Consider the following 26099-nt stretch of genomic DNA (forward strand, 5'->3'; position numbering starts at 1 on the left):
CAGCCTGAAAGTCCTTCCTCATCAGGGATTTATCTAATGAACAGAGAGCATAAGCAAGAACAGCTGCCATACACTGCTGGGGTGGCAGGTGCTGTGTAAATGCAAATGTTTATAAAGGTTCAAAGACCTCAGCTGGTGCTCTGGTGAGTTCACCTTCAGCTCACTAGTCCACTCCTATGCTCTGGAGTGCTTTCCATTTTTTTAAATTTCATTTTGTATGGGGTGGAAGTGCACGTGTATGGAAATCATAAGACAGCTTATGGGACTCGGTTCTCTCCTTCTATCATAAGAGTCCAGAGGATAGGATCCAAGTGGCAGCAAGCAGCTTTATTCAGTGAGCCGTGTGTGGCCCACTTTCCCTTTCTTCTGAATCTGTTTGAGGGGTCTAGTCCAGCTACATGTACTGTACCCTTGACCAAGAACCCCAGTCCTTCTCACTAGCGAAGGTCCACCTAACCCTAAGTTCTGGATACACATGGAACAGAGAGGGAGAAACAACCCTGGCCATCAAATGGGTGGCAGATGTCACATTCCCACTTTACCTTTCCAAAGAAACCAGAGGTTCTCAACATACGGGTCGCGAACCCCATCGGATTTTTACCTTCCCAACTAGCAAAATCACAGTTACGAAGTAGCAACTAAGTAATTTTATGGTTGGGGGCCACCACAACATGAGGAGCTGAATTAATGGGTTGCAGCATTAGGAAGGCTGGGAACCACTGTAATAAACAGACTCTATTTCTGTTTTCAGCCTGTGACCCTGGTCTAATCACAACCGTGTATTTGGCTGGCTGGCACTGAGAACCCAATTTGGATCATCTGGAGGAGAAACTGGAGCATGAATATACAAGTCACGGCGCTCGACAACGATGGGAACCATACACCGAACTGGAAAACTGGTTTGCCCTCAAAAGACATCAGAATTTAAAGCATTAATCAAGGCTATCCAAGAGACCCTTATTAAAATACAATGATTAATAACAAATAATGACTAAAACTCTGAGGACACTCTAATTTCCCATCGTGCAAGCGGAAGGAGCACCCATGCTCACCACACAGGGACTAACTACACCCAGCAACCCAGACCGCTGCAAGTCGGTGTGCACCTAGCCACTACGCACCAGCCCTAGGCACGGCACCGCGGCTGCAGGAAGTCTCGCAGAAACAGTCTCCACTTCTCGGATGCTCGGTGCCGCGCGAGCCGGAACTCTCGCGAGAACAGCCGCCCCTCCGCCAAGACTCCTGATAGGCAGCGGGTGGCTATGGCCCGGCCTAAGCCGTCCGGGAGCCGGATGGACAGACAGCTGGAGCGTGATGTGTGTGAGCTCGTGCGGCGGGTTACTGGCCTGCAGGACGAGGCGGATCCCAACTTCCAACTGGCCTTGGACTTCGCCTGGTCCAACTTCAGGTGTGGGATCGCGGCTGCGAGCTAAAGCCGGGCGGCCGGGCGGGAGGGTCCCTGTCGGGGGTGCGGCCTCCTGGAAACCGCCCGCTGCTGCTGCTGTGCCTTGGTTTCCCCTAAGTGCCCTTGCAAGAAACATGCTGTTAAAACTGAGTTGTAAGCCCTTGAGCGTAGGCCTCATCTTAGCACCGGCACATGCCAGCACTTCTGCCCCTAACGGAGTACTTTGCACATCAAAAGTGGTTTTTTGTTTGTTTGTTTTTGCAATTGCTGGGGAAATGAATTTTTAGAGCGAAATAGTCTCACCAACTCCCCTCTTCTTGTTCAGGCCACTTGCAGACTTCCCTGATTCTGTGTCCTCCTTTTGCATAATAAACAAACTCAGGTTCTACTACTAGCATGCCTAGTAAATAGGTTTGTCAAAGTTTGTGATTAGCACAGACATGAGTAGCTACCTAGTTTGTGAGGATACAGAACTCTCAGGTTCATGGAAAGCATGCCAAGAGTCCAAAATGACAAGTGCAATTCTAATTATAATCTATATATTAAAAAAAGCAATGATTCAAATAAGTCATGTAACTCAAAAACTGATTGTGTCCTTAGTAATTTTTCTTGTAATATTTCTAGTGGCAGGAGGCAGGTGAAAATCGTTTTAGAGTTGGGAGAGACAAGGTGTTGCATAGTATAGCAACAGTAGCAAAAGCATATCTATGACTTTGTCACAAGGAGAAACAGTGTTTTTCACATTGTATTACAATTGCTCCAAGTTATTTCCAAATATTTATTATTACATTGATCACAGTCTTTGGTCCCACGCTGAAGTTTAGGTTTTCTTGTTGTTTATGTGTATGAGTGATTGGGCTCCATATACATATGTGTGCCATGCGTGTGCTATGTATGTGTGCCATGTGTATGCTATGTATGTGTACCATGTATGCCGTGTGTGTGCCATGTATGTGTGCTATATGTGTGCCATGTGTGTGTGCCATGTGTGTGCTATGTATGTGTGCCGTGTGTGCTATATGTGTGTGCTGTGTATGCTATATGTGTGTGCTATGTATGTGTGCCATGTGTGTGTGCTATATGTGTGTGCTCTGTGTGTGCTATGTATGTGTGCCATGTATGTGCCTGGTGCCCGAGGAGACCAGAAGAAGGTAGCTGATCCCCTGGAACTGGAATAATAGACAGTTGTGGGTGCTGTGAATGGAACCCGGGTCTTGTGGAAGAATGGCAAGGGCTATTAACCTCTGAACCATCTCTCCAGACCCTTACTGAAGGTTTTTAAATAATTTAATAATTGTACTTGAATATGTTTGCTTGTTTTGTATTTCATGTTGTACATTTAGCAAAATTACTCAGAGGATGAGTATTAAGACTTCACTGGGTTGTGCAGTGGGAAGGGGCTTGGACCTGCCTAGGCTCAGTGTGCTGGGCTCTGCTGACTCCCCATGGGAGACCTCAATTTAGGGGATGTGGGGATGTGGGGTGGCTTGGGAAAGAGGGCTGGGGATGGGGGAGCGAGGAGAGGGGAATCTGTGGATAGTATGTGGAGTAAGTAGAAAATTTCTTAATAAAGAAAAAATTCGAAGAAAAAAAAAGACTTCACTGGGCTTCTCTCTTATATTAAAGAGACAAAGAAAAGCCAGGCATTATGATGCATGCCTGTAATTGCAGCACTTGGGTGGCACAGGCCGGAGGATTGCTGTGAGTTGAAGGCTATCCTTAGCCTGGTAGTGAGTTCTGAGCCACATAGCAAGACCTATCAACAACCCTAGGAAAAATACGTTATGTTGACCGTGGGAGCTGCAGGAGGGTTGTAAGGATATCAGCCACATACAAGGATATAGAGAGCTGCGGCTCAAGTATACTTAGCTATGTGACAGTACTGGCCTTAAAAACTGCATTTTATTTTCACTAGATTTCATCGTTTCTTGGATGTCAACAGTCACAAAATAGAAAAAACAATAGAAGGGTATGTATAGATTCTTTTTATCTATACATATTCATTACTGTGTTTTCATCAAGATCTTTTGCTATCCGTTGATTTTTTTTTTAATATTTTAGGATATGTGAAAAATTCACCATTCATTCTGATCTCAGCAAAGCAGCTAGTTGGAAGAGATTAACTAAGGAGTTTCTCAATGCACCATTTCCCAGCGCAGAGAAAGTAAAGGTAAGCCTACGGTTGTGAGCTCTTTACAGTGTAATTACTATCCATTTATCTCCTCGTGAACGTTCCCCTGGCGCGAACAGGACCTCCTTGAGAACAAGTTAACTGTTGTTACAGCCTGGGGTTTGCTATGACAGAAGCAGCGTGCTCTTGTTTGCTGCTGTGTCTCACTTGGAATTGACTATGGTTATGAGAATCAGCGGTTGGTATAAATTACAGCAGTGACTGGTTTACCTTAGACCATTCAAATAGCAACTGCTTTCTAGGTCCCAAATGTCAGGGCCCCCAAGGCCACCCTGAGGTGCAATGATTGCTGCAAGAACTCCTAGAATGTAGAAGTCTCGTATTTTCATTCTTAAGGTTTATTACCGTTAACGAATACAGAGTACAGTCAGGAAAGAGGGTGGAGGGGAATAGAGCAGAAACTAGCGTGTGGGATCGGCTGTACCCTTAAGTTTGTGTGTAAGTGTGCTCTGTAAGGTTCACACAGGGACAGAACTAATGATGTACTTCCCACAATGTTAAGTGACTCTTGGGCGGTGAAATTGAGATTACGTCATTTCTTTGCTAGAATGAAGATTGTGTGTGCGCACATTTGTGCTCTCTATTTTTGGTGGTGGTGGTGTTTATTAGGTCTTTTGAGAATTTCATTTGGTGAGTTTTGACCATGTTCACCCCCACCCCAAACCCTCCCAGTTTTATCCCTCCTTCCCTACCCACCCAATTTTGTATCCTTTTTTCTTTTAACCCATCAAGTCTGATTTGTGCTGCCTGTGTAGTCGTGGATGTGTGGCCTTCCACTGGAACGTGGTCCACCCACTAGTGGCCGCACCCTTAGAGAAAATAGCTCACCCTCCCAGAGCTGTCAGCTGCCAGTTGCTCTTTGGCGAGGGGTCCCCTCTCCTTGCTGAGATTTGGTCTGATTGGCACTTATACAGGGGTGGTGGATACTGTAAAATCCACTATGAGTTCATATGTGCTGCTGCCCTGTTGTGGCCAGAGAACATTTTCTGCCTCAAAAACCACATGATCTAGTATACCATTCTTAGTCCTATGCCCAAAGGATTTATATCCCACTATGGAGGTTCTTGTTCAGCCATGTTCACTGTTGCTCTCACAATAGCCAGGAGATGAAAACAGCCTAGAAGTTGGTCAGCTGACAAGTGGCTGAGGCACATGTAGTGCATGTGTACCATGGAATATATTCAGCTCTTAAGAAAAGTGGAATTAGGACTGGGAACAGTCATTCTCGGGGAGTTCACCAGCACGGGGAAGATGACCTGCTTCCTCTCATTTGTGGGCGTTAGCTTTAGCTCTTCACCTGGTATGCTAGTGCACGGGAGGAGAGCACAGGGGGTTGCAGGTTCAAGGCCATCTACACACCAAGACCCTGCCTAAAACAGAACAAAACCACCCAGATCGATTACTCCATGTTTGATTTTGGTATATTGTGTCTTTAAAGAAATTGATCGTGGTAAGTAATTTTTTGGACATAATGTTTTGAATTATGAACATAGTACTCCTTTATTTGGAGTATCTATGAGATCGGTACTCAGGACTCTTCTTTCATTTCTAACTTTTGTGTCTTTTTTTCTTGTAATTAGTATGATTAGACATTTATCTTTATTGCTAATCTTTTCAAAGAGCAATTTTCTTTATTGATTTCTGTCTGTTCTGTTTCTTACTTTGGATTTAATTTCCTTTCTTATTAGTTTTCTTTGTGAAAGTTAATGATTTTGAGGCCTCTTTTTTTTTTTTTTTTGGTTCTTCAAGACAGGGTTTCACTGTGTAGCTCTGGCTGTCCTGGAACTCAAATTGTAGACCAGGCTGGCCTCGAACTCACAGAGATCCGCCTGCCTCAGACTGCAGAGTGCTGGGATTAAAGGCATGCTCCACCACTGCCCGGCTTGTTTTTCTAATTTAAGTTAGTATTTAGTAGTATAATTTCCATCTAAGCACTTGATTTTGTTACAACACACAAATTTCTTGAGTTATAGTTCATCTCATTTTATTGGTTTAAATTTCAAATTTTACCCATCTGTTTTTTAAAATTACATTGCTCCATTTCCAAATATTGTAGAATTGTCTCCCTGTCTTAGCGATAATTATGTCTAGTTTGTGTCTACTTCCAAGTGACTGTCACTTTCATGGGTAGTCTGAGTGCTTCAGAACACGATTCCCAGTCTTCATTCACCCTCAGTGCATCCCTGTCATTCTTGTCACTGAACATACTGCTGCTGTTACAGTTTTGAAGACAGGCTTATGACTGGATCAGCAGTGACTTTGGGAAATAGCAGAATGTCTGTTGCCTTTACTTTCCCTGTCTGGTGTTCTGTGTCCTATGCAAGTTCAAGCCCCTGGCCTGCATCACTTCCTTCTCTGTTCAGCACCATTCCCTGATGGGCCATCCTGCTCTCTCTGTCTTTTCCACATGCTGCATCTGGGACCCAGTACTGCGTACCTGTGGACCTGAGCTTAGGACTCCAGACTCTTTGGCAGGGCACTGGTCATCGGGTCCCTAGTGCCTGTGAGACTGACTGCATTTACTGAACTCCCCAGATTCCTAAAGGAAAGCCCTTAATTGTTCACAGAAACCATATAGAAAAATAGGACGTGATTCTAAACATGAACTTGCCTTTTATTGACCAGACAAAACATTCTAGGAACTGTCAACTAGAAGTTGGCTGCAAGCTGTCCGTGCAGACAAACCCTTTGGGGGGATGTTCAGAGCTTTAGCTGCTTGAGTCTCCTTAGCTAACTGTTTCCTGCATGGCTAACATTGCAGTTTTGTCATCCGTGCTGTGAACAAGGAAAGACGCAGAAATTTGGGTCATAGAGAGGCTAACATGCACCACCCTGACTCACCTTTAATCACACAAGGCAGAGGCAGGCAGATCTCTGTGAGTTCGAGGCCAGCCTTGTCTGCAAAGCAAATTCCAGGACAGCCAGAGCTGTTACACAGAGAAACCCTGTTGTGGAAAACTGAAAAGAAATACAGAACCAGACTTCATATGACTTAGATTTCTTATATGTAAACATTTGAACCATGAAGAACGTTTAAAGTTAAGAATTGATGTTATGAGAACTCGTGTAAGTCTTTCTTTACTTGGTCTATTTCAGAAGTACCCACCAACCAGTCTTCACTTTTTGTTTTAAAGACAGATGCACATTACTCCATACTCTCACTCCTCCTGTGTCTGTCTGATTCTCCTTCCAACAGCAACTATGTGGAAACACCAAGAGATAAAGAAGTGGGTATGTTATCAGATAAAAATTTATTAAGTCTCTCTTTTTTTTTTTTTTTTTTTTTTTTTTTTTTTTTTTTTTTTTTGGTTTTCCGAGACAGGGTTTCTCTGTGTAGCTTTGCGCCTTTCCTGGAGCTCACTTGGTAGCCCAGGCTGGCCTCGAACTCACAGAGATCCGCCTGCCTCTGCCTCCCGGGTGCTGGGATTAAAGGCGTGCGCCACCAACGCCCGGCTCTCTTTTTTTTTTTAAGATTTATTTATTTATTATGTATACAGTGTCGTCTGCATGTATGCTTGCAGGCCAGAAGAGGGCACCAGATCTCATTACAGATGGTTGTGAGCCACCATGTTGTTGCTGGGATTTGAACTCAGGACCTCTGGAAGAACAGCCAGTGCTCTTAACCACTCTCTCCAGCCCTTTTTTTTTTTTTTTTTTAAAGACAGGGTTTCATGCACCCCAAGCTGGCTTCAAACTCACTGTGTAGGCCAGGATGACCTTGAATTTCCTTAAGTTCAAGGATTGCAGGTGTGTGCTGCTATGCCCAGCTAATGCAGTATTAAAGAGCCAGGCTGTGGCTTCCTGCATACTAGGCAAACTTCAGCTACCTCCCAGGCCCAAGTATCTCAGTGTTTTTTAACTTAGTTCCTTGAAATCATGTGGATTTCTTTTCCTGTAGTTTTATGAGGCTTGGAGTTTTGTTTTGTTTTGTTTTGTTTTGTTTTGTTTTGTTTTGTTTTTCTCCCAGATATTTATGATAAAGCTGATGAGGTTCCTTTGTTATATTTTAGAAAAGAAAGATGATTTTGACTGGGGGAAATACTTGATGGAAGGTGAAGAAATTGGCCTTGGTCCAAATATCGATACACCGGTAAGTGCCTGTGGTTTCGCCAAATAAGTACATGCCCACATGGCAGCAATAGTGTTAGTGTGTCCTTCTGCCACAGAACATGCTGTTTAGACAGGAATTCTCTTCACTAGGCCAGTGCGTCTGGCTTCTCAGGTAACGGGGCGTACTGCCAAGCCTGAACACCGGAGTTAGAGGAAAAGAATCAACTCCTGTGAGTTGTCCTCTGACTGCACACGTGAGCCACGGGTGAGCATGCTCACTCGTGTGTGTGCATATACATGCTGTCTCTAAATAAAATGTAACAAAATAGTATTTTAAAGAAGTGAATTGTGGAAGATTTATTAAGATTCTGAGCCAAATCAATGTATGTCAATACAATTTACATATTAAATAATACTATAGTAGAACTGTGTGGTGGTGTTTTAAGCAGAGGAAAAAGGCAAATTATTCAGGTTATAACACCCCTACCGTAGAATAAATTTTTTTAAATAGGTCAGTGCAATAAATGTACTCAGTGACTAATCAAGTCAAGGAAATTAAAAAATAAAACTTACTCTCATAGTTACTGTCTCAGAGAAATAATGCATGTTGGATTCTTTTGGAATTCAGAAATGTTTCTTGCTACTTCCATTAACAGAAAATTGGATTCACATATCCACCTCAGATTATTCTGTTCCCATTATGGAAACTTTCAAGAGAGAAGGTTTCATTTGGCATTTGCTTCTCTAATAGAAATGTTCTTTGTTTTTAAGCCTGAGTCACTCTAATTGTTACAGCCTCAAGAGTAAGGTCTTTTTTCTCCTTAAATCAGAACTGGTCTGAAGACAGTGATGATGAAGATGCACAGCAGCCCTTAAGCAGAGAGGATTCTGGGATACAGGTAGACAGGACCCCGCTAGAAGAACAAGACCACAACAGAACAGGGGGGCCTCAAGTCGGCTGGGAAGGTAGTATACATGGCTGAGTGCTGGTGTTTTCTCACAGGTCTCAAATGACAGGTTTAAGATTGATGGCATTGATGAGAGTATTGGTAAGCCCTGACAGTCTTACCAAATCTTAAACTGTCTTAAGTGTGTGCCTAAGAAGCAACACTATAGCTTTATCCCTTATATCACATCAAGTAAGAAAAGCAGTACTGTAAAACTTAAAATGTAGGGTTTTTTCTAATATTTTTATAATTATTTTATGTGGGGGGTGTTGTATGTTCCTGTTTATACTGTGTGCATGCCTGGTACCCACAGAGGTCAGGAGAGGGCATCAGGTCCCCTAGCACTGGAGTTACAGACAGTTGTGAGCCACCATATGGGTGCCGGGGGTCACACTTGGGTCCTCTGCAAGAGCAGCCAGTGCTCTCAACCACTGAGCCATCTCTCCAGCCCTAAAATGTAGTTTTTCAAAAGTAGTTCTAATAGCTAAGTCCTAAATGTTTTCTTTGTTGTTGTTGTAAAGGGTTAAAGGAGAAAGCTATGGAGAGTTGTTTTTTTTTTTTTTTTTACTTGACTGCTAATCTTTCCATCAGTGAGCAACTATGGTAGAAATTTTAGGAAACTCTGGAAGATTATAAAGTCATCCTGTTGTACATATTTTATCTACTTTTATTTCTGACTCCCAGTTTTTTTTTTTTTGTTTTTTTTTTTTTTTTTTTTTTTGGTTTTTCGAGACAGGGTTTCTCTGCGTAGCTTTGCGCCTTTCCTGGAGCTCACTTGGTAGCCCAGGCTGGCCTCGAACTCACAGAGATCCGCCTGGCTCTGCCTCCCGAGTGCTGGGATTAAAGGCGTGCGCCACCACCGCCCGGCCTGACTCCCAGTTTTATTTCCTCTTTCCTATCAGTGAGTTATAAACACTTGTTCCAATATATTTGCTATCTATATGTCTGTCATTATTTCTGCACTTCGAAACATTATGTTGGCTGGTGTGTTAAATTACATAACTAGAAATATGTGTAAATTGTTTCCTTATCTTTCCTTAGAACGCTCTCTCCTAAGACCTCATATTGGTATGGGAATGTCTCTTCCTCTGTTCTTAAATTGTTACTGAAGTGTAAAGTATTGAATTAGGTCTACTCTTCTGACTGGGAATTGTCTGCGTTGGCACTAATCTGACTACTGGTTATTTAAGGACTCATGTACTTGTTGACTTTGCAGGGTATTTCTTGGTAATTGCCATCGTTTACTTGTTCCCCTGGAGTTTGGGTTGTGTCTAGACAGGGTCTCTTGGTAACAGGAGCCATCCTCCTCCCTCTGCCTCCCGAGTGCTGGATTATAGAAGAGTGCCATCATGCTTATTGGAGTTTCCTACCTGTTGCCTTCTCCCACAGTTCTTTGTTGATGTCAGTTCTTAGGCTTTAGACATTTTGCAAATAGCTTTTATTCTTCTGACTCAGAGAAAAAGGAATCTGTGTTCTTTATTATTATTATTATTATTATTATTATTATTATTATTATTATTATTATTATTTCAATCAAACCTGTGAACTTGAGCCACCAAAGAAGTGGCTGAGCATTTAAAAGAGCTTGCAGCTCTTCCAGAGGACCTGAGTTCCAAGCACCCGGTGAGCTGCTCACAACCACCTGTAATCCAGCTCCACAGGATCCAGCACCCTCTTCTAGCTTCTCTAGGTATCGCACACACACACATGCACATACACATTCACATATAGACACAAACATACACACCCATAGATAAAAATTTAAAACCTTAAAAAAATGTTTTCAGATGGTCAGTGTTTGGTCTTGAGATTTTTGCTTAAAACCAACTTTTCCCTGTATTTTTGTGTCTGTTTTATTGTTGCATTTGGGTTGGGTTTTTTGGTTTTCTTTTATTTTTTGAGATTATAATATAATCACATAATTTCCCCCTTCCCTTTCCTCTCTCCACACTCTCCCAAATTCCCCCTCCTTGTTCTCTTTTAAATTCATGGCTTTTGTTGTTGTTGTTACGTATATAAATATAACCTACTCAGTCTGTATAATGTGACTTGTACATCTGTTTTCAGGACTGACCATTTAGTATTGATGACCAATTGGTTTGTTCTTGCTGGGGAAGACCACCCTCCCCAGCTCTCATCATTCCTTAATTGCTTATAGTTCTGTGTGTGCGGTTGAGGCCTCATGTGCTTTCTCGAATCCGCATTAGCATGTTTGTTGGTATTGTCCTTGCTCGGGTCATGTTTAGGCGGCCACGTTGGTGACACTTTATGAGTACATTTTCTGACATTCCTAAGAGACACAATCTCAAAGCAAACCCCATGTTTCTCTACGGTCTTCCTGCTTCCTCTTCTGCAGTGATCTCTGAGCCTTAGGTGCAGGAGTCTTGTAGATACGTCAGTTGGTATTGGGCTCCACAAATCTGCCCTTTGGTTGGCTATGGTTTTCTATAGTGGTTTCCCTCTGTTACAAAGAGAGGTTTCCTTGATGAGGTGAGGACCACACTCACCTGCCTCGACCCTGGAGAGGATCACATTTGAATCATTAGATGTCTCCAAGGTCTATATGACATGAAATTAAAGGATCCAGTCTGTTTTTCTACCATCTCATGAGACAGTTTTCCCAGCAGCATCATTGCTTGGTGATTTTATCTTGATTGTCCATCAGGTTTTCCTTTGTACTTTATTACAGATCTTCTGTCTGTTATTTTAGTGTTCATCTACCCAGGGACAGACTTTCTGTTTTCGTGGCTTTGTGGTGTTCTGTCTTAATACATAGAACACATATCCCATCCTTTGCTGCTTTTCCAAATTGCCTTAGCTCTTTGTGAACCTATACTCTTTGTGGACATGTAGAAGCAGTGTGACAAATAAATCCAACTGGATTTTTTTATTAGGGTTTAGCTTAAATTTGTCAGTTTAACTTGAGGAGGCTGACAGTACCCCCATTTTTTTCTAATTATATTAGACTTCAGAAAGTTTAATTATTTGTTTGGAAGTAAACAGAGAGCCTTGTGAATGCGAGGTAAATGCTCTACCATTGAGATATATCCTAGTCCTCTGAAGTTGTGTGGGGAGGTTTTGTTTGTTTGTTTATTGGTAATGTTCTTTTTTAAATTTTCAAGTATTCATCTAGTGTGTGCTACAGTTTTTATTGTCCTGAATCTTGAGCAGTTGGCTTTGCTCTGTTCGGGTTGGGATAGGAGGACACTGATTTCTGCAGTTTGTCTGTGTTGGGCATTCTTGGTGAATCTTCATCTTAAATTCCATAGTCTGTTGATTCCTTTTTTTTTTTTTAATGTAAGTGATAAATATTAATCTGCAGACATTCACAGTTTTATCCCCTCCTTCTAATTCTTAAACCTTGTATCTTCTTTGTGACAACTTGACTAAGTCTAGGTCAGCCTCTCATTTACAGGCCAGGCAGTGGCCAGGGGAGGGCTCTCATGGACGGGATTCATCCCAAGGGAGCTACTTTCAGTCATAAGGAGATGAAAGGACCGAGTACACTATGAATACTGATACACATTCCACTTCTAGCAGATGAGCCAGATAGCCGGAGTTGGCTGGAACAGCATGTAGTCCATCAGTACTGGACAACCAGGCGCTGCCGGATCCCACACAGTGTGCATTTGCACTCCAATTTAGCTGCTGTCTGGTAAGCTAAACTTTTCATTTAATATAATGATGTACTGGCTTTGATTTGTGATTGAAATCAAGTCCGGCCTTGAATTGTGAACTTGATAGTTTTAAACAATTGTAAACAAGCGTGCACATTCATTGCGCTGAGGATGGGATCGATGGCCTTAAACATGTTAGACAGCACTGTTTCACTGAGCTAAGCCTTCCTCCCTATAGCAATTTCTAACTGATATCCAGTACCATGAAATTACTAACGGGACTATCTTTATTTTCAGTGTAAGTGGACTGGTGTATACTATCTAATCTCCATTTTAGTGCACTTGCTATAAAAACACACAAATTTTTAAAAAAGCATTGCATAGTTTTAAGTGCTTGATTGATAAACAATTGTAATTACTCTGAACATACTTCACTAAAAAGATTTCAGGGAATGTGGAAAATTAATATGGAGTGCACGTAAGACATTTACTGTGTTTATTTGTTGATTGCTGAGTATAAAATTGCATAAATTCATTAATGTTACTTTTGGTGTTTGCTCTTTAATAGGGACCAGCACCTGTACAGCAGTGATCCGCTGTATGTTCCAGATGACAGGGTGGTGGTTACTGAGACACAGGTTATTCGGGAAACCCTATGGTAAGATGCATTAGCCTGAGAGATTTTTATTATTGAGAAGTAAAATAATATTGTTTAATTTTTAAGAAACAACCAAGAATTTCCACTTGCAGGCTAGAAACAGGCCTTAAAGATGAAGTTCACTGTGAAGATTGTGTGATTTTGATATATTCTTTCTTTCTTTTTTTTTTTTTTAAGATTTATTTATTTATTATGTATACAGTGTTCTGTCTGCATATACACCTGCAGGTCAGAAGAGGGTACCAGATCTCTTTATGGATGGTTGTGAGCCACCATGTGGTTGCTGGGAATTGAACTCAGGACCTCTGGAAGAGCAACCAGTGCTCTTAACCTCTGAGCCATCTCTCCAGCCCCGATATATTCTTTCTTATTATAAATAATTTGGGATTGAGTTAGACCATCATTTTTGAATATCTGAATTCAAAACAAAGCTTGCTGCTGACTGCTTTCATTTGAAGTGTGTCTGTGAGGGTTGTCTGTGCTAGTACCCCAACACTGCAGGTCTAAAGCAGCCTGTGATGAGCCCCTGGGCCCAGGTGATCCTGCCATGAGCTGTGCTACTAATATTCTATCAGCATTCTGACAGTTATAGACATGCAGTGGTCTCTTTGTATCCTCAGGATTGTAGCAGGGTGTGTGTGTGTGTGTGTGTGAGAGAGAGAGAGAGAGAGAGAAAGAGAGAGAGAGACCGTTGAACTCTGTTTGTTTGTTTGTTTGTTTGTTTGTTTGTTTGTTTGTTTGTTTGTTGAGACAGGGTTTCTCTGTGTTGTGGAACTCTGTAGACCAGTCTGGCCTCGAACTCACAGAAATCCTCCTGCCTCCGCCTCCTGAGTGCTGAGATTAAAGGTGTACACTACCACTGCCCAACTAACTGCTGAACTTTTAGAATGATGCTGAAATATCTTGTCTTAACTTAATCCCATGAAGTTTGATAATCTTCCCATTTTCTTATCATCAGCCTATTTTGTTTCCCAGTTCTGGGTTTTCAAAATAAATTTCTCACCTGTACATTAATGACTGTTTTAGTAAACTTCAAATATGTTGATCTTTTTTTATTTCATTTTAGGTTACTTTCAGGGGTAAAAAAGCTGTTTATATTTCAGTTGATAGATGGGAAGGTCACTGTGAGAAACAATATTATTGTAACTCATTTGACACAAGTAAGTATTTGTGTTTATTGTCACTTAAAAATTAAATTTAAAATTAAGCAGTAGTCTTTTAAATGTTGGTGATATAACTTTAGAACATTGTATAATATCAGATTTATTGAATATAGTAAAAACTCTAAAAAGCAAAATTAAGTTGTACATCATTACAAAGCTTAGCCAGTTCTTAAGTATTATTTGTGACATTTAAGTTACATTTTATTCTCTCCCTATTTTTCTTTTTTCTGTACTGAGAAAGCTTTATACTGTAATGATTTTTTCCAATACTTTATGTGTATTTTTAAAGGGTATAAGCTATAATTGACATTCACTGTATCTTTTGAATATGAACTAAAACTCATCATTATATTACTTTGTCATGTACCAGTTTAAAACAGTCATAGAAACAGTCTTTTACAATGAAGGAGAAATTAATTTGAACATTTGTGGAAGACAAACTATAAATAATTACACTTCTGTTGTAGAGCTGTTTACGATCTGTGCTTGAACAAATAGCAGCATATGGCCAGGTTGTGTTTCGGCTCCAGGAGTTCATTGATGAAGTCATGGGGCACAGCTCTGAAAGCCTATCACCTGGAAATGGTTCCGTACCTAAGAAGCCACCTGAAGCCCCCTTTAGAACCTACCAGGCTTTCATGTGGGCCCTCTACAAGTATTTCATTAACTTCAAAGAGGAACTTACAGAGATTGAGAAGTGCATCATCAGTAGTGGTAGGTAACTTTTTTAATTCATAAGCTACCTAAGTTATTTTGAATAGTATTAAAATTATTCATTTTTGACAAAAGGTTTAAAATTATATTGTAAATAAGTAATTCTTATGGATATATCCATTTTAAAAGTGATTTTCAGGCTTGGGAGATAGCTCAGCAGATAAATGTGTTTGCTACCAAGCCTTATAACCTGAGTCCAATCTGTAGGACCTGCGTGATAGAGGAGAAAACCAGTTCCAACATGCTATGCTCTACCTCCACATTTGTCCTGTGGCACACACACGTCTACCTACTACCCCTACCACCACCCAAACCCACATGCACACACACACAAATAAGTGTAACAGAAAAGTTGAATAACTTTAGAAGCTCCCTTAAATTTACATTTTTTAAGCCATTTCTCTGTGAAAATTCAAGAACTACAGAACATCCAGTGAACACTTTATTGCTCCAGTTCCCTCCCACGACAGATAGCTTCTTGTACCTCCTTTAGAGGATGCTATGTATGCATGTGAGAGCCCCTTCATTTCCTTTACAAAAACTGTCGTTAATGCCATAGTCTGGTTCTCAACGGTGGACATTTGATTATTTGCCACTCTGCTGTTCCAGGATAGCTGCAATGATTCTCGCTTACACATTGCAGTAGTTACACACATGCAGACTGGAATTCATAGACCAGAGAGTATATATATGATGACATAATGTGACTTTTGCTAGATTGTCCTGTATTTCTCTACAATTATCTCTACAATTAAATATAGATAAATTTATGTTTTGTCAGCAGGATCTTGTTATATGTTACTAAATTTTTGTTCTTTACCAAATGAGAGGTATAAAATGGCCAACTAGTATGTGGTTTTTGTTTTTCCACCTTTAATTTTCTATTTATGTGTGTGTGTGTGTGTGTGTGTGTGTGTGTGTGTGTGTGTGTGTGTGTGTGTATGTATGTATATGTATATATATTTTTAAGCTAGGGACAGAGTTGCACAAAGAGCTCCTTCCTGTGTTCCCTTGTTTCTCTCGGTCGTGGAATTTCCCATAATTATAGTGTAGAGTCAGCTCGGAAACTGACCTGTCACAGCAGCACATTAGCCAGGCCGCAGGCCCAGCCGTATGGGAGGCATAGTGTCTTTGTGATGGGCTGTTTTGCCACATGTGTAAGTACTGTACAACCACTTTCACGTTCAGGGTAAGGAGCTGTGCCACTACCGTTCAGGAATGTGGTTGGTTGGGGAACTTGGCTGAGCCGCCCCTTTTCAGCTTCTGCCACTCACGGAACTGGTAGCTTGTGTAGGGGAGTTTGCTTTACACTGTGTAGCTGTAGTTTATGCTCTTTTAAGTGAAGTGGAGTACCTTTCTGTTACATTAAGGCCATTGTCTTTTCCTTTCTGGAATCTGTCAGTTCCCTTATATATGATTTTTGTCTGAATTTTCTTTTTCTCCTTGGCTTATGGGAGCTCCTTCCTTAAGGAAGATAGACTATTAAAGATAGAATATTAAAATTGATATTAAACCCACCACCTGCCACCTGGCTATGCGATTCCGCATGTCAAAGAAATAGCATTATTAGCATAAGTATTATGCTGGTTCTTCCCTGCTGTTCAGTTTGATTTGTTGGTACTCACAGATACCACGATAACGCTTGCAATAGTGGTGAACAAGTTGGCCCCTCGACTGGCTCAGCTCAAGGTCCTGCACAAAGTGTTCAGTACTGGAGTAGCAGAGGTCCCACCTGACACTCGGAATGTCGTCCGGGCATCTCACCTGCTTAACACCCTGTACAAGGCCATCCTTGAGTATGACAACGTTGGAGAAGCCTCTGAGCAAACTGTATGTTGTATTTTTGCCTTATCTGAAGTGACGATGAAAGGGTAGTGATAGCCTGTCACAATTCCTTGTTAAATGAGGTTTCAGTCATGGTATACCAGACGGTTCAAAGTTTCACGGTTATTTTCCAAATTCATGGCTGTCGTATTAGTTTTATTACCAAAAGAAGCAGAAGGGTGAAACAAGAAGTGAAAATACCTGCTTGGCTTATATAGATACTTATAATAAACCTTTTTACATAAAACACAGCCAGGAATGGTGGTGTACACCTTTAAGCCCAGCACTCAGGAGACAGGTGCAGGCAGATCTTTAGGTTGAAGGCCAGCCTGGTCTACATAGCAAATTACAGGCCATCAAGAGCTACATAGCGAGACTCTTTCTAAAAAAAGACAAGAAAGAGGTTACAAGTCTGTGACACGAAGTGTCTAAAGTAGTCATATAGTGTGAGGGACTTACAGGGGCTGGTGGGGGTTTTCAGTGTAAATGTATTTAACGTACTGACCTTATAGGGCTGGTGGGCTCAGTGTAAATGTATTTAATGTACTGACCTTATAGGGCTGGTGGGCTCAGTGTAAATGTATTTAACGTACTGACCTTACATAGTAACGTGGCTAAGATGGTGTTTCAGGCGGGAGGCTCAGCAAGAAGATTGAGTTTGAGGTGGTTCTGGGCTGCATGGCCAGGCCCTGTCAAAAACTAGAAGCCAGGTGTGGTGCCGCATACCTTTGACAGGTGGATCTCTGAGTTCAAGGCCAGCCTGGTCTACAAAGTGAGTTCTAGAACAGCCAGAGCTGTTAGACAGAGAAACCCTGTCTCAAAAGAATAAAAGTGTCGAGCCTCAGGCTCTCTCCATAGCCCTGTCAGTCCTGCAGTCCACACTGCAACTGAGGCTGTACTGTCACCTGTGGCCTCTCCTTGCTTCACGTGGTACAGGCCTCTGCCACTCTCCATGACCTCTCCATGCCTTTAACCAGTACACATGAGAGACTCTGACACACTGCCAAGTCCGACTGTCACCATTCAACGCCACCTTGGCCCCTCTGGACCACAACTTCTGTGTTCTCACCCTGAGGAAATGCTCCCTGAAGAGTTTGTCTCAAAGATGCTGGTCTCCGGTTAATTATAGCTGATTCTTCAGCACCAGCTGACCAGAAACCACACATTCTTAATTTGCATACATCGTGTGAATGTTCTCAGTAGAGTCTTAGAGGGACTCTGCGACTTCCCACTGAATCTTCTCAAGTCAAATCATCATCTGCATTCTCTCAGCATCTTTTGTTTGTTTGTTTGTTTATTTGTTTGTTTCGAGACAGGGTTTCTCTATGTAACTGTGGGTGTCCTGGATCTCTCTCTGTAGACCAGGCAGCCTCGAACTCACAAAGATCCGCCTACCTCTCCCTCCCAAGTGCTGAGATTAAAGGTGTGTACCACTACCTCAGGCTTCTCTAGCATTCTTGTCTGCCAAGCTCCTACACATAACACTAAGCTCTAAGTACTCAGTGGCTTTTTCATTCCAAAGTTCCAAAGTCCTTTCACGGTCTTCCCCAAACAGCATAGTCAGGTCTCCCATACAAATAGCCTACTCTCTGGATCCAGTTTCTGTCCAAAATTGCTTTCTCTTGCTGTGATAAACACCCTGACAAAGGCCAGTTGGGAAGGAAAGAGTGTATTTGGCTTGTACATCCATGTTATATATGGTGCGTTATCCAGGGCAGCCAGGGCAGAAACTCAAGGCAGGAGCAGCACAGGTAGGAGGCTTGGAGGAATGCTGCTTACTGGCTTGCTTCTCATGGCTTGCTCAGCTTGTTTTTTTATATAACACCAGGACCAGGGCCACCTGCCTAAGAATGGCACTGCCGTCAAGATCAAGATATATTATATCAATCAAGATCAAGAAACTGCCCCACAGACTTGCCTACAAATCTGTCTAATGGAAGAGTTTCCTCAGTTGAGGTTCCCTCTTCCCAGATGACCCTAGCTTGTTTCAAGTTGACAAAAAAAATAAATCAGCACAGAGGGTTCTCCTATGCAAGAGCAACTTTATATTTATCCCATAGTTAAATGGACTTTTTAATAAGAATCTTAAAGTATATGTTTTGAGAATTTCAACTTCTCTGTTTCAAAAAGTATACAAATACAATCACTTTAAAGTCATTTTGAAATGTTTAATCTTAGCCTAGTGCGAGGAGCTCTGAAGACTGACTAAGCAAGGTCTCACCCTTAGGTCTCCCTCCTGTTCTCTCTCTGGGTGGAAACAGTGCGGCCCTACCTCCAAACGGTAGATGAATGGATCGTGCATGGCCACCTGTGGGATGGTGCGAGGGAGTTCATCATACAGAGGTGAGAATTTGCTTTGAGTCCAGGGGATGCTGGGTGATGGCATTTATTTGATCAAAACTGAATACTTTGTTAGGTTCACAGGGAACTGAGAGGGTAGGTTGGTGATGAGCATGACTGCTACCATAGCACTGGCATGTTCTACTGCATCTTTATAAAGGTGTCAGGTCCCAACCAATGGAAAGCATCTTTGAGTTTTATGGCAGTTCACATCTTTTCATAGCAGTTGATATTTTTGAATAGTTTTGAAATGTGTACTACTTCCTGTGAGATGAACTTAAATGACATCATGTTACAGACTATTTCCATTGTAAGTTATCAATAAGATATGACAATAATATAGGGTTTTAAGGTACATATTTGTTTGAGACATTTACCTCTTAAAATAAGCTATATATTGTCTTAACATAACAATTAATTAAATATTAAATTTATTTACTTAAAGTAAATAAAGAAAAATCTTAATCCATTTATAACAATTTCCCTTTAGTCAATTTCTGAACTCATAAGCTACAATGGAAAATTACTTGTAATGTTTCTAAAAGGAACTAAATAGTCATACTCTGTTTAATTCCAATTAAGGAAAGTATTTCACTTAAATTTTAATTAAATTGAGAGTATTTATTTTTGTACATTAAACTGAATGAGGTTAGATGAAGACTACTCCATTTTGTCTGAAGATCATGATGTTACTGCTAGACTACCTAGACTAAGACAAAGTATGCTATTTTGTTAAAGGAACATAAATTAGCCTTAAAAGTCTTTGATTCTCCATAGGAACAAAAATGTTCCAGTAAATCACAGAGACTTCTGGTATGCAACCTACACTTTGTACAGTGTGTCGGAGAAGACAGAAAATGAAGACAAAATGAGTGACAATGCCAGTGCCAGTTCTGGCAGTGACCAGGGTCCCTCCAGCAGACAGCACACCATGGTGTCCTTCCTCAAGCCTGTCCTGAAGCAGATCATAATGGCCGGCAAGTCAATGCAGCTGCTGAAGAACCTGAACTGTGCAGAGGGCTCTGCGTGTCAGGCAGCAGCCAGAGGTAACCCCGTCCTTTCTGTGAATGTCGTCTTTGGCTTGGCTTAACTGTTTCATTCACCTTTGTCATTCCCAAACACAAAGTAGTGACCAAAGCTGTTCATGTCCGTGGAAATTATCGCCATGGTTTTTGGTTGGTTTATTTAGTTTTTTGAGACAGGGTCTCTCTGCATAGTCCTTGCTGTCCTAGGACTCACTCTACAGACCAGGCTAGTCTTGCACTCAAAGATCCTCTTGCCTCTGCTTCCCAAGTGCTGGGATTAAAGGTGTTTACTATCTCACTCAGTTATCACCCTGGTTCTTTAAGTAATATTTTTTCTTTGAAAATTTCATACATTTGCACAGTATATTTTAATCATATTCACCTCTGACTCTTCCCTGTCCAACTCTTCCTAGGCTTCCCCCAACACATCTACCTCCCAGCTCTGTGTCCTGATAGTGTTATGTTTTTATAACCTACTAAATCCGATTAGCTCTGCTCATAGGCATATGGGTATGGGCGTCCTAACACTGGCCACCCCCCGCCCAAAGAAGTTACTCTCCCTCAGTAGCCATTGGCCTAGCGTAGCTCATTGACTTGGAGTGTGGCCTCAGGAGCCTCTCCCTCAGTTTTTCTGGCTTGGTTTTGTGCGGGTAACCACTGCTTCTGTGAGTTGATAGGTACAGTAGCCATGGCCATGTCCATAAGGCAGCATTTCACATCATCCGCATCTTCTAGCTCTTACATTCTCTCTACCCACTCTTCCTGGATGTTCTCTGAGCATGGGGCGGGAGGTGAGATTGATACAGATTCCCATCAGTGACTGAGTACTCGTCACTTACTCTCATCACTTTGAATAGGTAAGAGTTCCAACTACAAGAAAAAGAATCTTATTTGAACAAGGTTGAGAGCAAGATACATCTATGGTGTTGTGGTTATTTTTTGTCAGCTTAACACAAGCTAGAGGCATTTGAGAAGTGGGGCTCTAAATTGAGAAAATGCGTTCATATGATTGCCTATAGATAAATCTGTGGAACTTTTATTATTATTATTAATGATTGATATGGGGGAGCACAGCCTACTGTGGGTATGCCAACCCTAAGCAGATGATCCTGAGTTTTGGAACAAAGCAGACTAAGGAAGCCATGGGGAACAAGCCAGTAAGCAGCATTCCTCCATAGCTTCTGCTTCAGGTCCTACCTTGAGTTCCCTTCGTGATGGACTACAATTGTGAGCTAAATAAACCCTTTTGCTCCCAAGTTGCTTTTGGTCATGGTATTTAACACAGCAATAGACACCCTAACTGAGGCATATGAATATAACAAAAACATTTAGAAGGCAATTTGACAACATGGCTATTTAGCAAAACAAACAATAGGTTCCCCCATTGGGCCTGTAACCAACTGAGTGAGCCCTGAGTCTTTGAACAGTTTACAATACCAACCTGACTTACTTCCTGTGGAGCAGGCCTCAAATCCAACCCAAAAGCAGTTGATTAACCACGTAAACTTTATGCCACTGTTGTACCACTGTGCATGTTTTTCCTGGCAGACTGGCTTTGCAGCATTCAGGGTCCAGTGATAGGTAAGACTGATGATAGCGTTTCTTCCCCAGCACCCTGCACAGTACCTTTTACTACCATAAAAGCTAGCCAGTGGGGAGAAAATTTTCCTTTCAGTTTGAGATTGGTTTCACTATGTCCACATGCAAAGTATGTGGTGTCTTCAGCAACAGGGTCTTGCCATCTAGTTGAGTAACCAAAAGCAATAGTATTCATTGGTGTCACCATGATTGAGTGAAATTATACTGTTCTTGATAGAAAAACCAACTCTCTGCTATTTCTTTTTATTTATTTTTTGTTTTGTTTTTTGTTTGTTTGTTTTTCAAGACAGGATTTCACTGTGTAGCTTTTGGAGCCTGTCCTGGAACTCACTTTGTAGACCAGGCTGGCTTCAAACTCACAGAGATTCACATGCTTCTGCCTCCTGAGTGCTGGGATTAAAGTCGTGGGCTGCCACGACCGCCACTGCTGCCACCACCACCACCACCAGCCCTCTGTATTCTTTTAAATATAATTTCCATTTGATTTTATTTGTCCCGTTCTGTCCTGTGACACCAGCTCTTTCCATGGGCTTTGGCTGGAGGTCATGGGGCAGCATCAGCAGGTCTGAATCTTGGTTGGAGTGTTTCAGTCCTTCAGGGCTTCATGAGACAGTTTCCTGACCACCTAGCTATGGGTGGCACAGCCCACACCGAAATCTAGCTTGACATGGAGTTTGGAAAGTACATGAGGGTCAGAGTCATTTTCACTTTGGAACTGACCCTAGTGGCAGTGGCCTCTACTGTGTCCTTTATTTTATGTGTGTAAGTGTTCTGCTTGCTTGTATGTCTGTCTGTGTACTCCGTACATGCCTGGTGCCCCAGAGGTCAGAAATGAGTGTCGGGTTCCCTGAAATAGTAAGATGCCATGAGGGTGTTAGGAATCGAGCCTGGGTCCTCTGTATGAACAACAAGTACTCTTAACCAATGAGCTATCTCTCCAGTGCCCCAATCGTCTTAATGGCCTTGTCCTTGTCCTCTGGCACACACTGGCTGTGGTTCATGCAGTGAACTGGCCATGGTCCCTCTGCTTCTTTTCTTTCTTAACTTTTCTCTTTTGGTCTAGGGTAGAGCCAGGATCTGACAGGATCCAGTGCCTCTGGCATGTTCAGAGTGGTACACTGTTTTGCTTTTGGATGGACCCTGGCAACTTTGAACTTGGTAATTCAGTTCAGGCAATGCTCAGACATTTTTAAGAAATCTTTGTAACTGTTTGGGAATACAATTTAAGTAAATTAAAGCTTTGTAAGCTGACTGAAAAGACTTGAGTGGGGTCCACATTGTTTGTTTGGGTTTTAAACTACCTTAATGCTCTCTTAATTATTTTGCCATATCTACCTTAGATTTTTGCTTTGTGGAGATTCCTTTTTAACTAACTAATAAACTATAATGAGTTTTGCTGGGCCAGTGCTGGTAGTGATTTCCGTGGAGTGACTGCAGTAAGTCTTTCTGTAATCTTAAGCAGTAAGTTAGTAACTGAAGTTTAACTCTTCTTCAAGTATTATTCTGTTCAGAGTAAAATTAGCTTATTTAGCATGCTAGGTAATCAGAAATGCTGCAATTTAACTGAGAATAAAAAGTGATTTTTAACATTTATTTTTATTTGTGTGTGGATCTGTATTTTGTACGTCATGTATGTATATGTCTGCCTATAGAGGCCAGAAGAAGGCATTGGATTTCTTTTTTTTTTTTTTTTTTTTTTTTTTATTTGGGTTTTTTCGAGACAGGGTTTCTCTGTGTAGCTTTGCGCCTTTCCTGGAACTCACTTGGTAGACCAGGCTGGCCTCGAACTCACAGAGATCCGCCTGGCTCTGCCTCCCGAGTGCTGGGATTAAAGGCGTGCGCCACCACCGCCCGGCGGCATTGGATTTCTTAAAGCTGGAGTTACAGGCAGTTGTGAGCCACTTGAAGTAGGTGCTGGGAACCAAACTAGGGTCCTCTGCAGGAGCAGTATGCTTTCTTTTTTTTTTTTTTTTTTTTTTTTTTTTACGTTTGGATGTCGAATGCCGTTTATTGAAAGAGGGGAGAAACCTTAAATACGTACAGGCTTACAGCACAAATGGAGGAACCCCCGGAGGGCAGAAGTTCGCTGTCAATGGTCTACATTCCAGACTCAATGTTAGTTAACGCCCAAAATGCAGGATACACAACAAGGAACTTCCCTCAAGCATTCAGAAGGGTGGATACCGGCAGGGAATCCGAATAGGGAGGACACAAGGAACTTCCCTTAAGCATTCAGAAGGGTGGATACCGGCAGGGAATCCGAATAGGGAGGAATTCTGATCAAGGTCAAGCAAGCAAGGCCGCAGCCACTCCCAGTCGGGGGCCAGGGCCCATGGCGCCCACAGTTCCCCCCTTTTTATTAAATGAGCTTCTGACTTAGGTTGCGTGGGACCAGCAGACCACCTTACCCGTCATAGAGACACTTGCCCAGGCCACACAAGTGCTCTGTCTTAGGTTGGTGGCAGCGGCCCAAGCATTACCCGTCTCTGAATACTCATTATCATACAGACTCAACCATGTGAGCTGTAGAGTGACTGCTGCCAAAGATCTCAAAGTGGCACTGGGCTTGCAATCTGTGCGACACAGAAAAGACCAACAGAAGTCCGAACCCACCCATAGCCAGGAGGCTAAAGGCAATTGAACCACTCCCTTCTAAAACGAGCCTTGCTGTAAATAGGAGTCCTTGTAAGGTGGTATCCCATAAGCAAATGGAACTTGAGTTGTGGCGCACGCCGGTAGGATTTGCTGAAGGAGGCGGAGGCAGGAGGATCACGAGTTCGAGGCCAGCCTGGGCTACACATTTGCAGTGCAGTGGTGGCGCACACCTTTAATCCCAGCACTCAGGAGGCAGAGGCAGGTAGAGCTCTGTGAGTTCGAGGCCAGCCTGGGCTTATAGAGTAAGTTCCAGGACAGGAACCAAAGTTACACAGAGAAACTCTGTCTCAAAAAAACCAAACAAAATAAAAAATAAGTGTCACTTAAAGTATGCAGTATGCTTTCTTAGCTGCTGGGTCAACTCTCCATCTCCACCCCCAGTTTTACTGTCTGAGTATATGCCACCTGTAGTAAGGCTGATGATGGAGGACAGAGAGGGCGTCAGATCCTCTTCAGCTGCAGGTAACAGGCAGTGTGAGCTTTCTGATGTGGGCACTGGGATCCAGACTCGGGTCCTCTGGAAGAGCAGTGGGAGCACTTAACTGCACATACATCTCTCCAGCCTTGGAAACATACTGAGACTGCTTTTGAGAACAAAATTCATCCCATGTATTTGTATTTCAGATGCAGAAAGAAAAAGCTTATATACCCTCTTTCTGGAATCTATACAGTTGCGTCTTCAACATGGAGAAGATTCGACTCCACACATTCTTACTGAGCAGCAGGCAACCAAAGAGAACTTAATAAAGATGCAGTCCATTGCTGAAAGGCATCTTGAGCTAGATGATATTCATGACCCACTGCTGGCCATCAACTTTGCAAGGTGAAAACATATATACCATATTTTCAGTGACTGAGATATACTTTGAGTAATACAAAGTAAGTAATACTTTGTAATTGTTTCTGCCAGGTAGGTCTTTCCCTCCTTAAACACAAAAACCTGTCCTTTCTAACAGAGGACAAGAAGATGTGTGTTCACCTATGTCAGATGATAATGTTGCCCCCTCATTTATGAAAGTATACAGATGTGACCCAGCTGACATCTCTGTACCCTACACCCCCTAGAATATTGTAGCTCACCTAGAATATGCTTCTGAAAATCTGGACAGGCTCTGCACTGTCTCCTTCTGTATTACACGTGTCTGGGGCTTAGAATGCTTTCAGGAACTTAACTCCAGTGGAATAAGACATCAATGCCCTTGTGATTTCCTACTGTCTGATAACCATTTACTGTATAACACTCACGGAAGGACTAATTCCAGCACTGACCCAATGGCAGCAATGTTCCAGAAAGGATGTTCTTGGGGGGAAGGTTTCTTTCTGTAGTGGTTGATAATCGAAAACTCAAGGTAAAATGGGACTCTAGGTTTTGGTTTATTAGAATTCTGTCAATAGCAGCTCTTAAAATGAAGACTCATTCACATTTTCATATTGAAGGTTGTATTTGGAGCAAAGTGACTTTCATGAGAAGTTTGCTGGTGGTGACATCTGTGTGGATAGATCATCAGAGTCTGTGACGTGCCAGACTTTTGAATTAACGCTGAGGTCTTGCCTCTATCCTCACATTGATAGACAGTACCTACATTGCTGTGGAAATCTCATGCAGACCTTAAAAAGAGATTTCAGGTAAAAAGGAGTAATTTAGCTCTGGAAAAAATCAATTGTTAATAACCAGTGGATTTTTTTTTTCCCCTTCTTTTCTCCTTGTTTTCTCTTTTTTCTTTCTTTTTTGGTTTTGTGAGTATCTATTTGTTTTTGGTACTGAAAGTCAAGTACTGGAGCCTTCTGTAGGATAATCTTTAAAGTCTGTATTTCAAGCAAACTTTAATTAAAGAATGGATATAGCCGGGCGGTGGTGGCGCACGCCTTTAATCCCAGCACTCGGGAGGCAGAGCCAGGAGGATCTCTGTG

General features: G+C 42.0%; 1 protein-coding gene across 3 annotated transcripts in view; it reads left to right on the plus strand.

Annotated features, from left to right (window-relative positions):
- Positions 1-1214: 1214 nt before the first annotated feature.
- Positions 1215-26099, plus strand: part of Tubgcp5 (tubulin gamma complex component 5) — a 38836-nt gene continuing 13951 nt past the window's right edge. Inside the window, exons 1-16 of one of the 3 annotated variants that reach the window (XM_076543872.1) lie at positions 1215-1408; positions 3321-3374; positions 3467-3575; positions 6731-6827; positions 7607-7686; positions 8477-8545; positions 8650-8695; positions 12131-12248; positions 12779-12868; positions 13935-14028; positions 14499-14745; positions 16373-16575; positions 18797-18912; positions 19687-19955; positions 24813-25011; positions 25626-25814. In XM_076543872.1, the coding sequence (XP_076399987.1) occupies positions 1263-1408; positions 3321-3374; positions 3467-3575; positions 6731-6827; positions 7607-7686; positions 8477-8545; positions 8650-8695; positions 12131-12248; positions 12779-12868; positions 13935-14028; positions 14499-14745; positions 16373-16575; positions 18797-18912; positions 19687-19955; positions 24813-25011; positions 25626-25814 (2126 nt within the window). In that variant the 5' untranslated portion in view covers positions 1215-1262. Of the gene's footprint in view, positions 1409-3320; positions 3375-3466; positions 3576-6730; positions 6828-7606; positions 7687-8476; positions 8613-8649; positions 8696-12130; positions 12249-12778; positions 12869-13934; positions 14029-14498; positions 14746-16372; positions 16576-18796; positions 18913-19686; positions 19956-24812; positions 25012-25625; positions 25815-26099 lie in introns of all 3 variants that reach the window. The other 2 variants (XM_042277192.2, XM_042277195.2) reach the window with 2 other exon arrangements.

Source organism: Peromyscus maniculatus, chromosome 1 (genome assembly GCF_049852395.1).
Source record: "Peromyscus maniculatus bairdii isolate BWxNUB_F1_BW_parent chromosome 1, HU_Pman_BW_mat_3.1, whole genome shotgun sequence".
Classification (NCBI taxonomy): domain Eukaryota; kingdom Metazoa; phylum Chordata; class Mammalia; order Rodentia; family Cricetidae; genus Peromyscus; species Peromyscus maniculatus.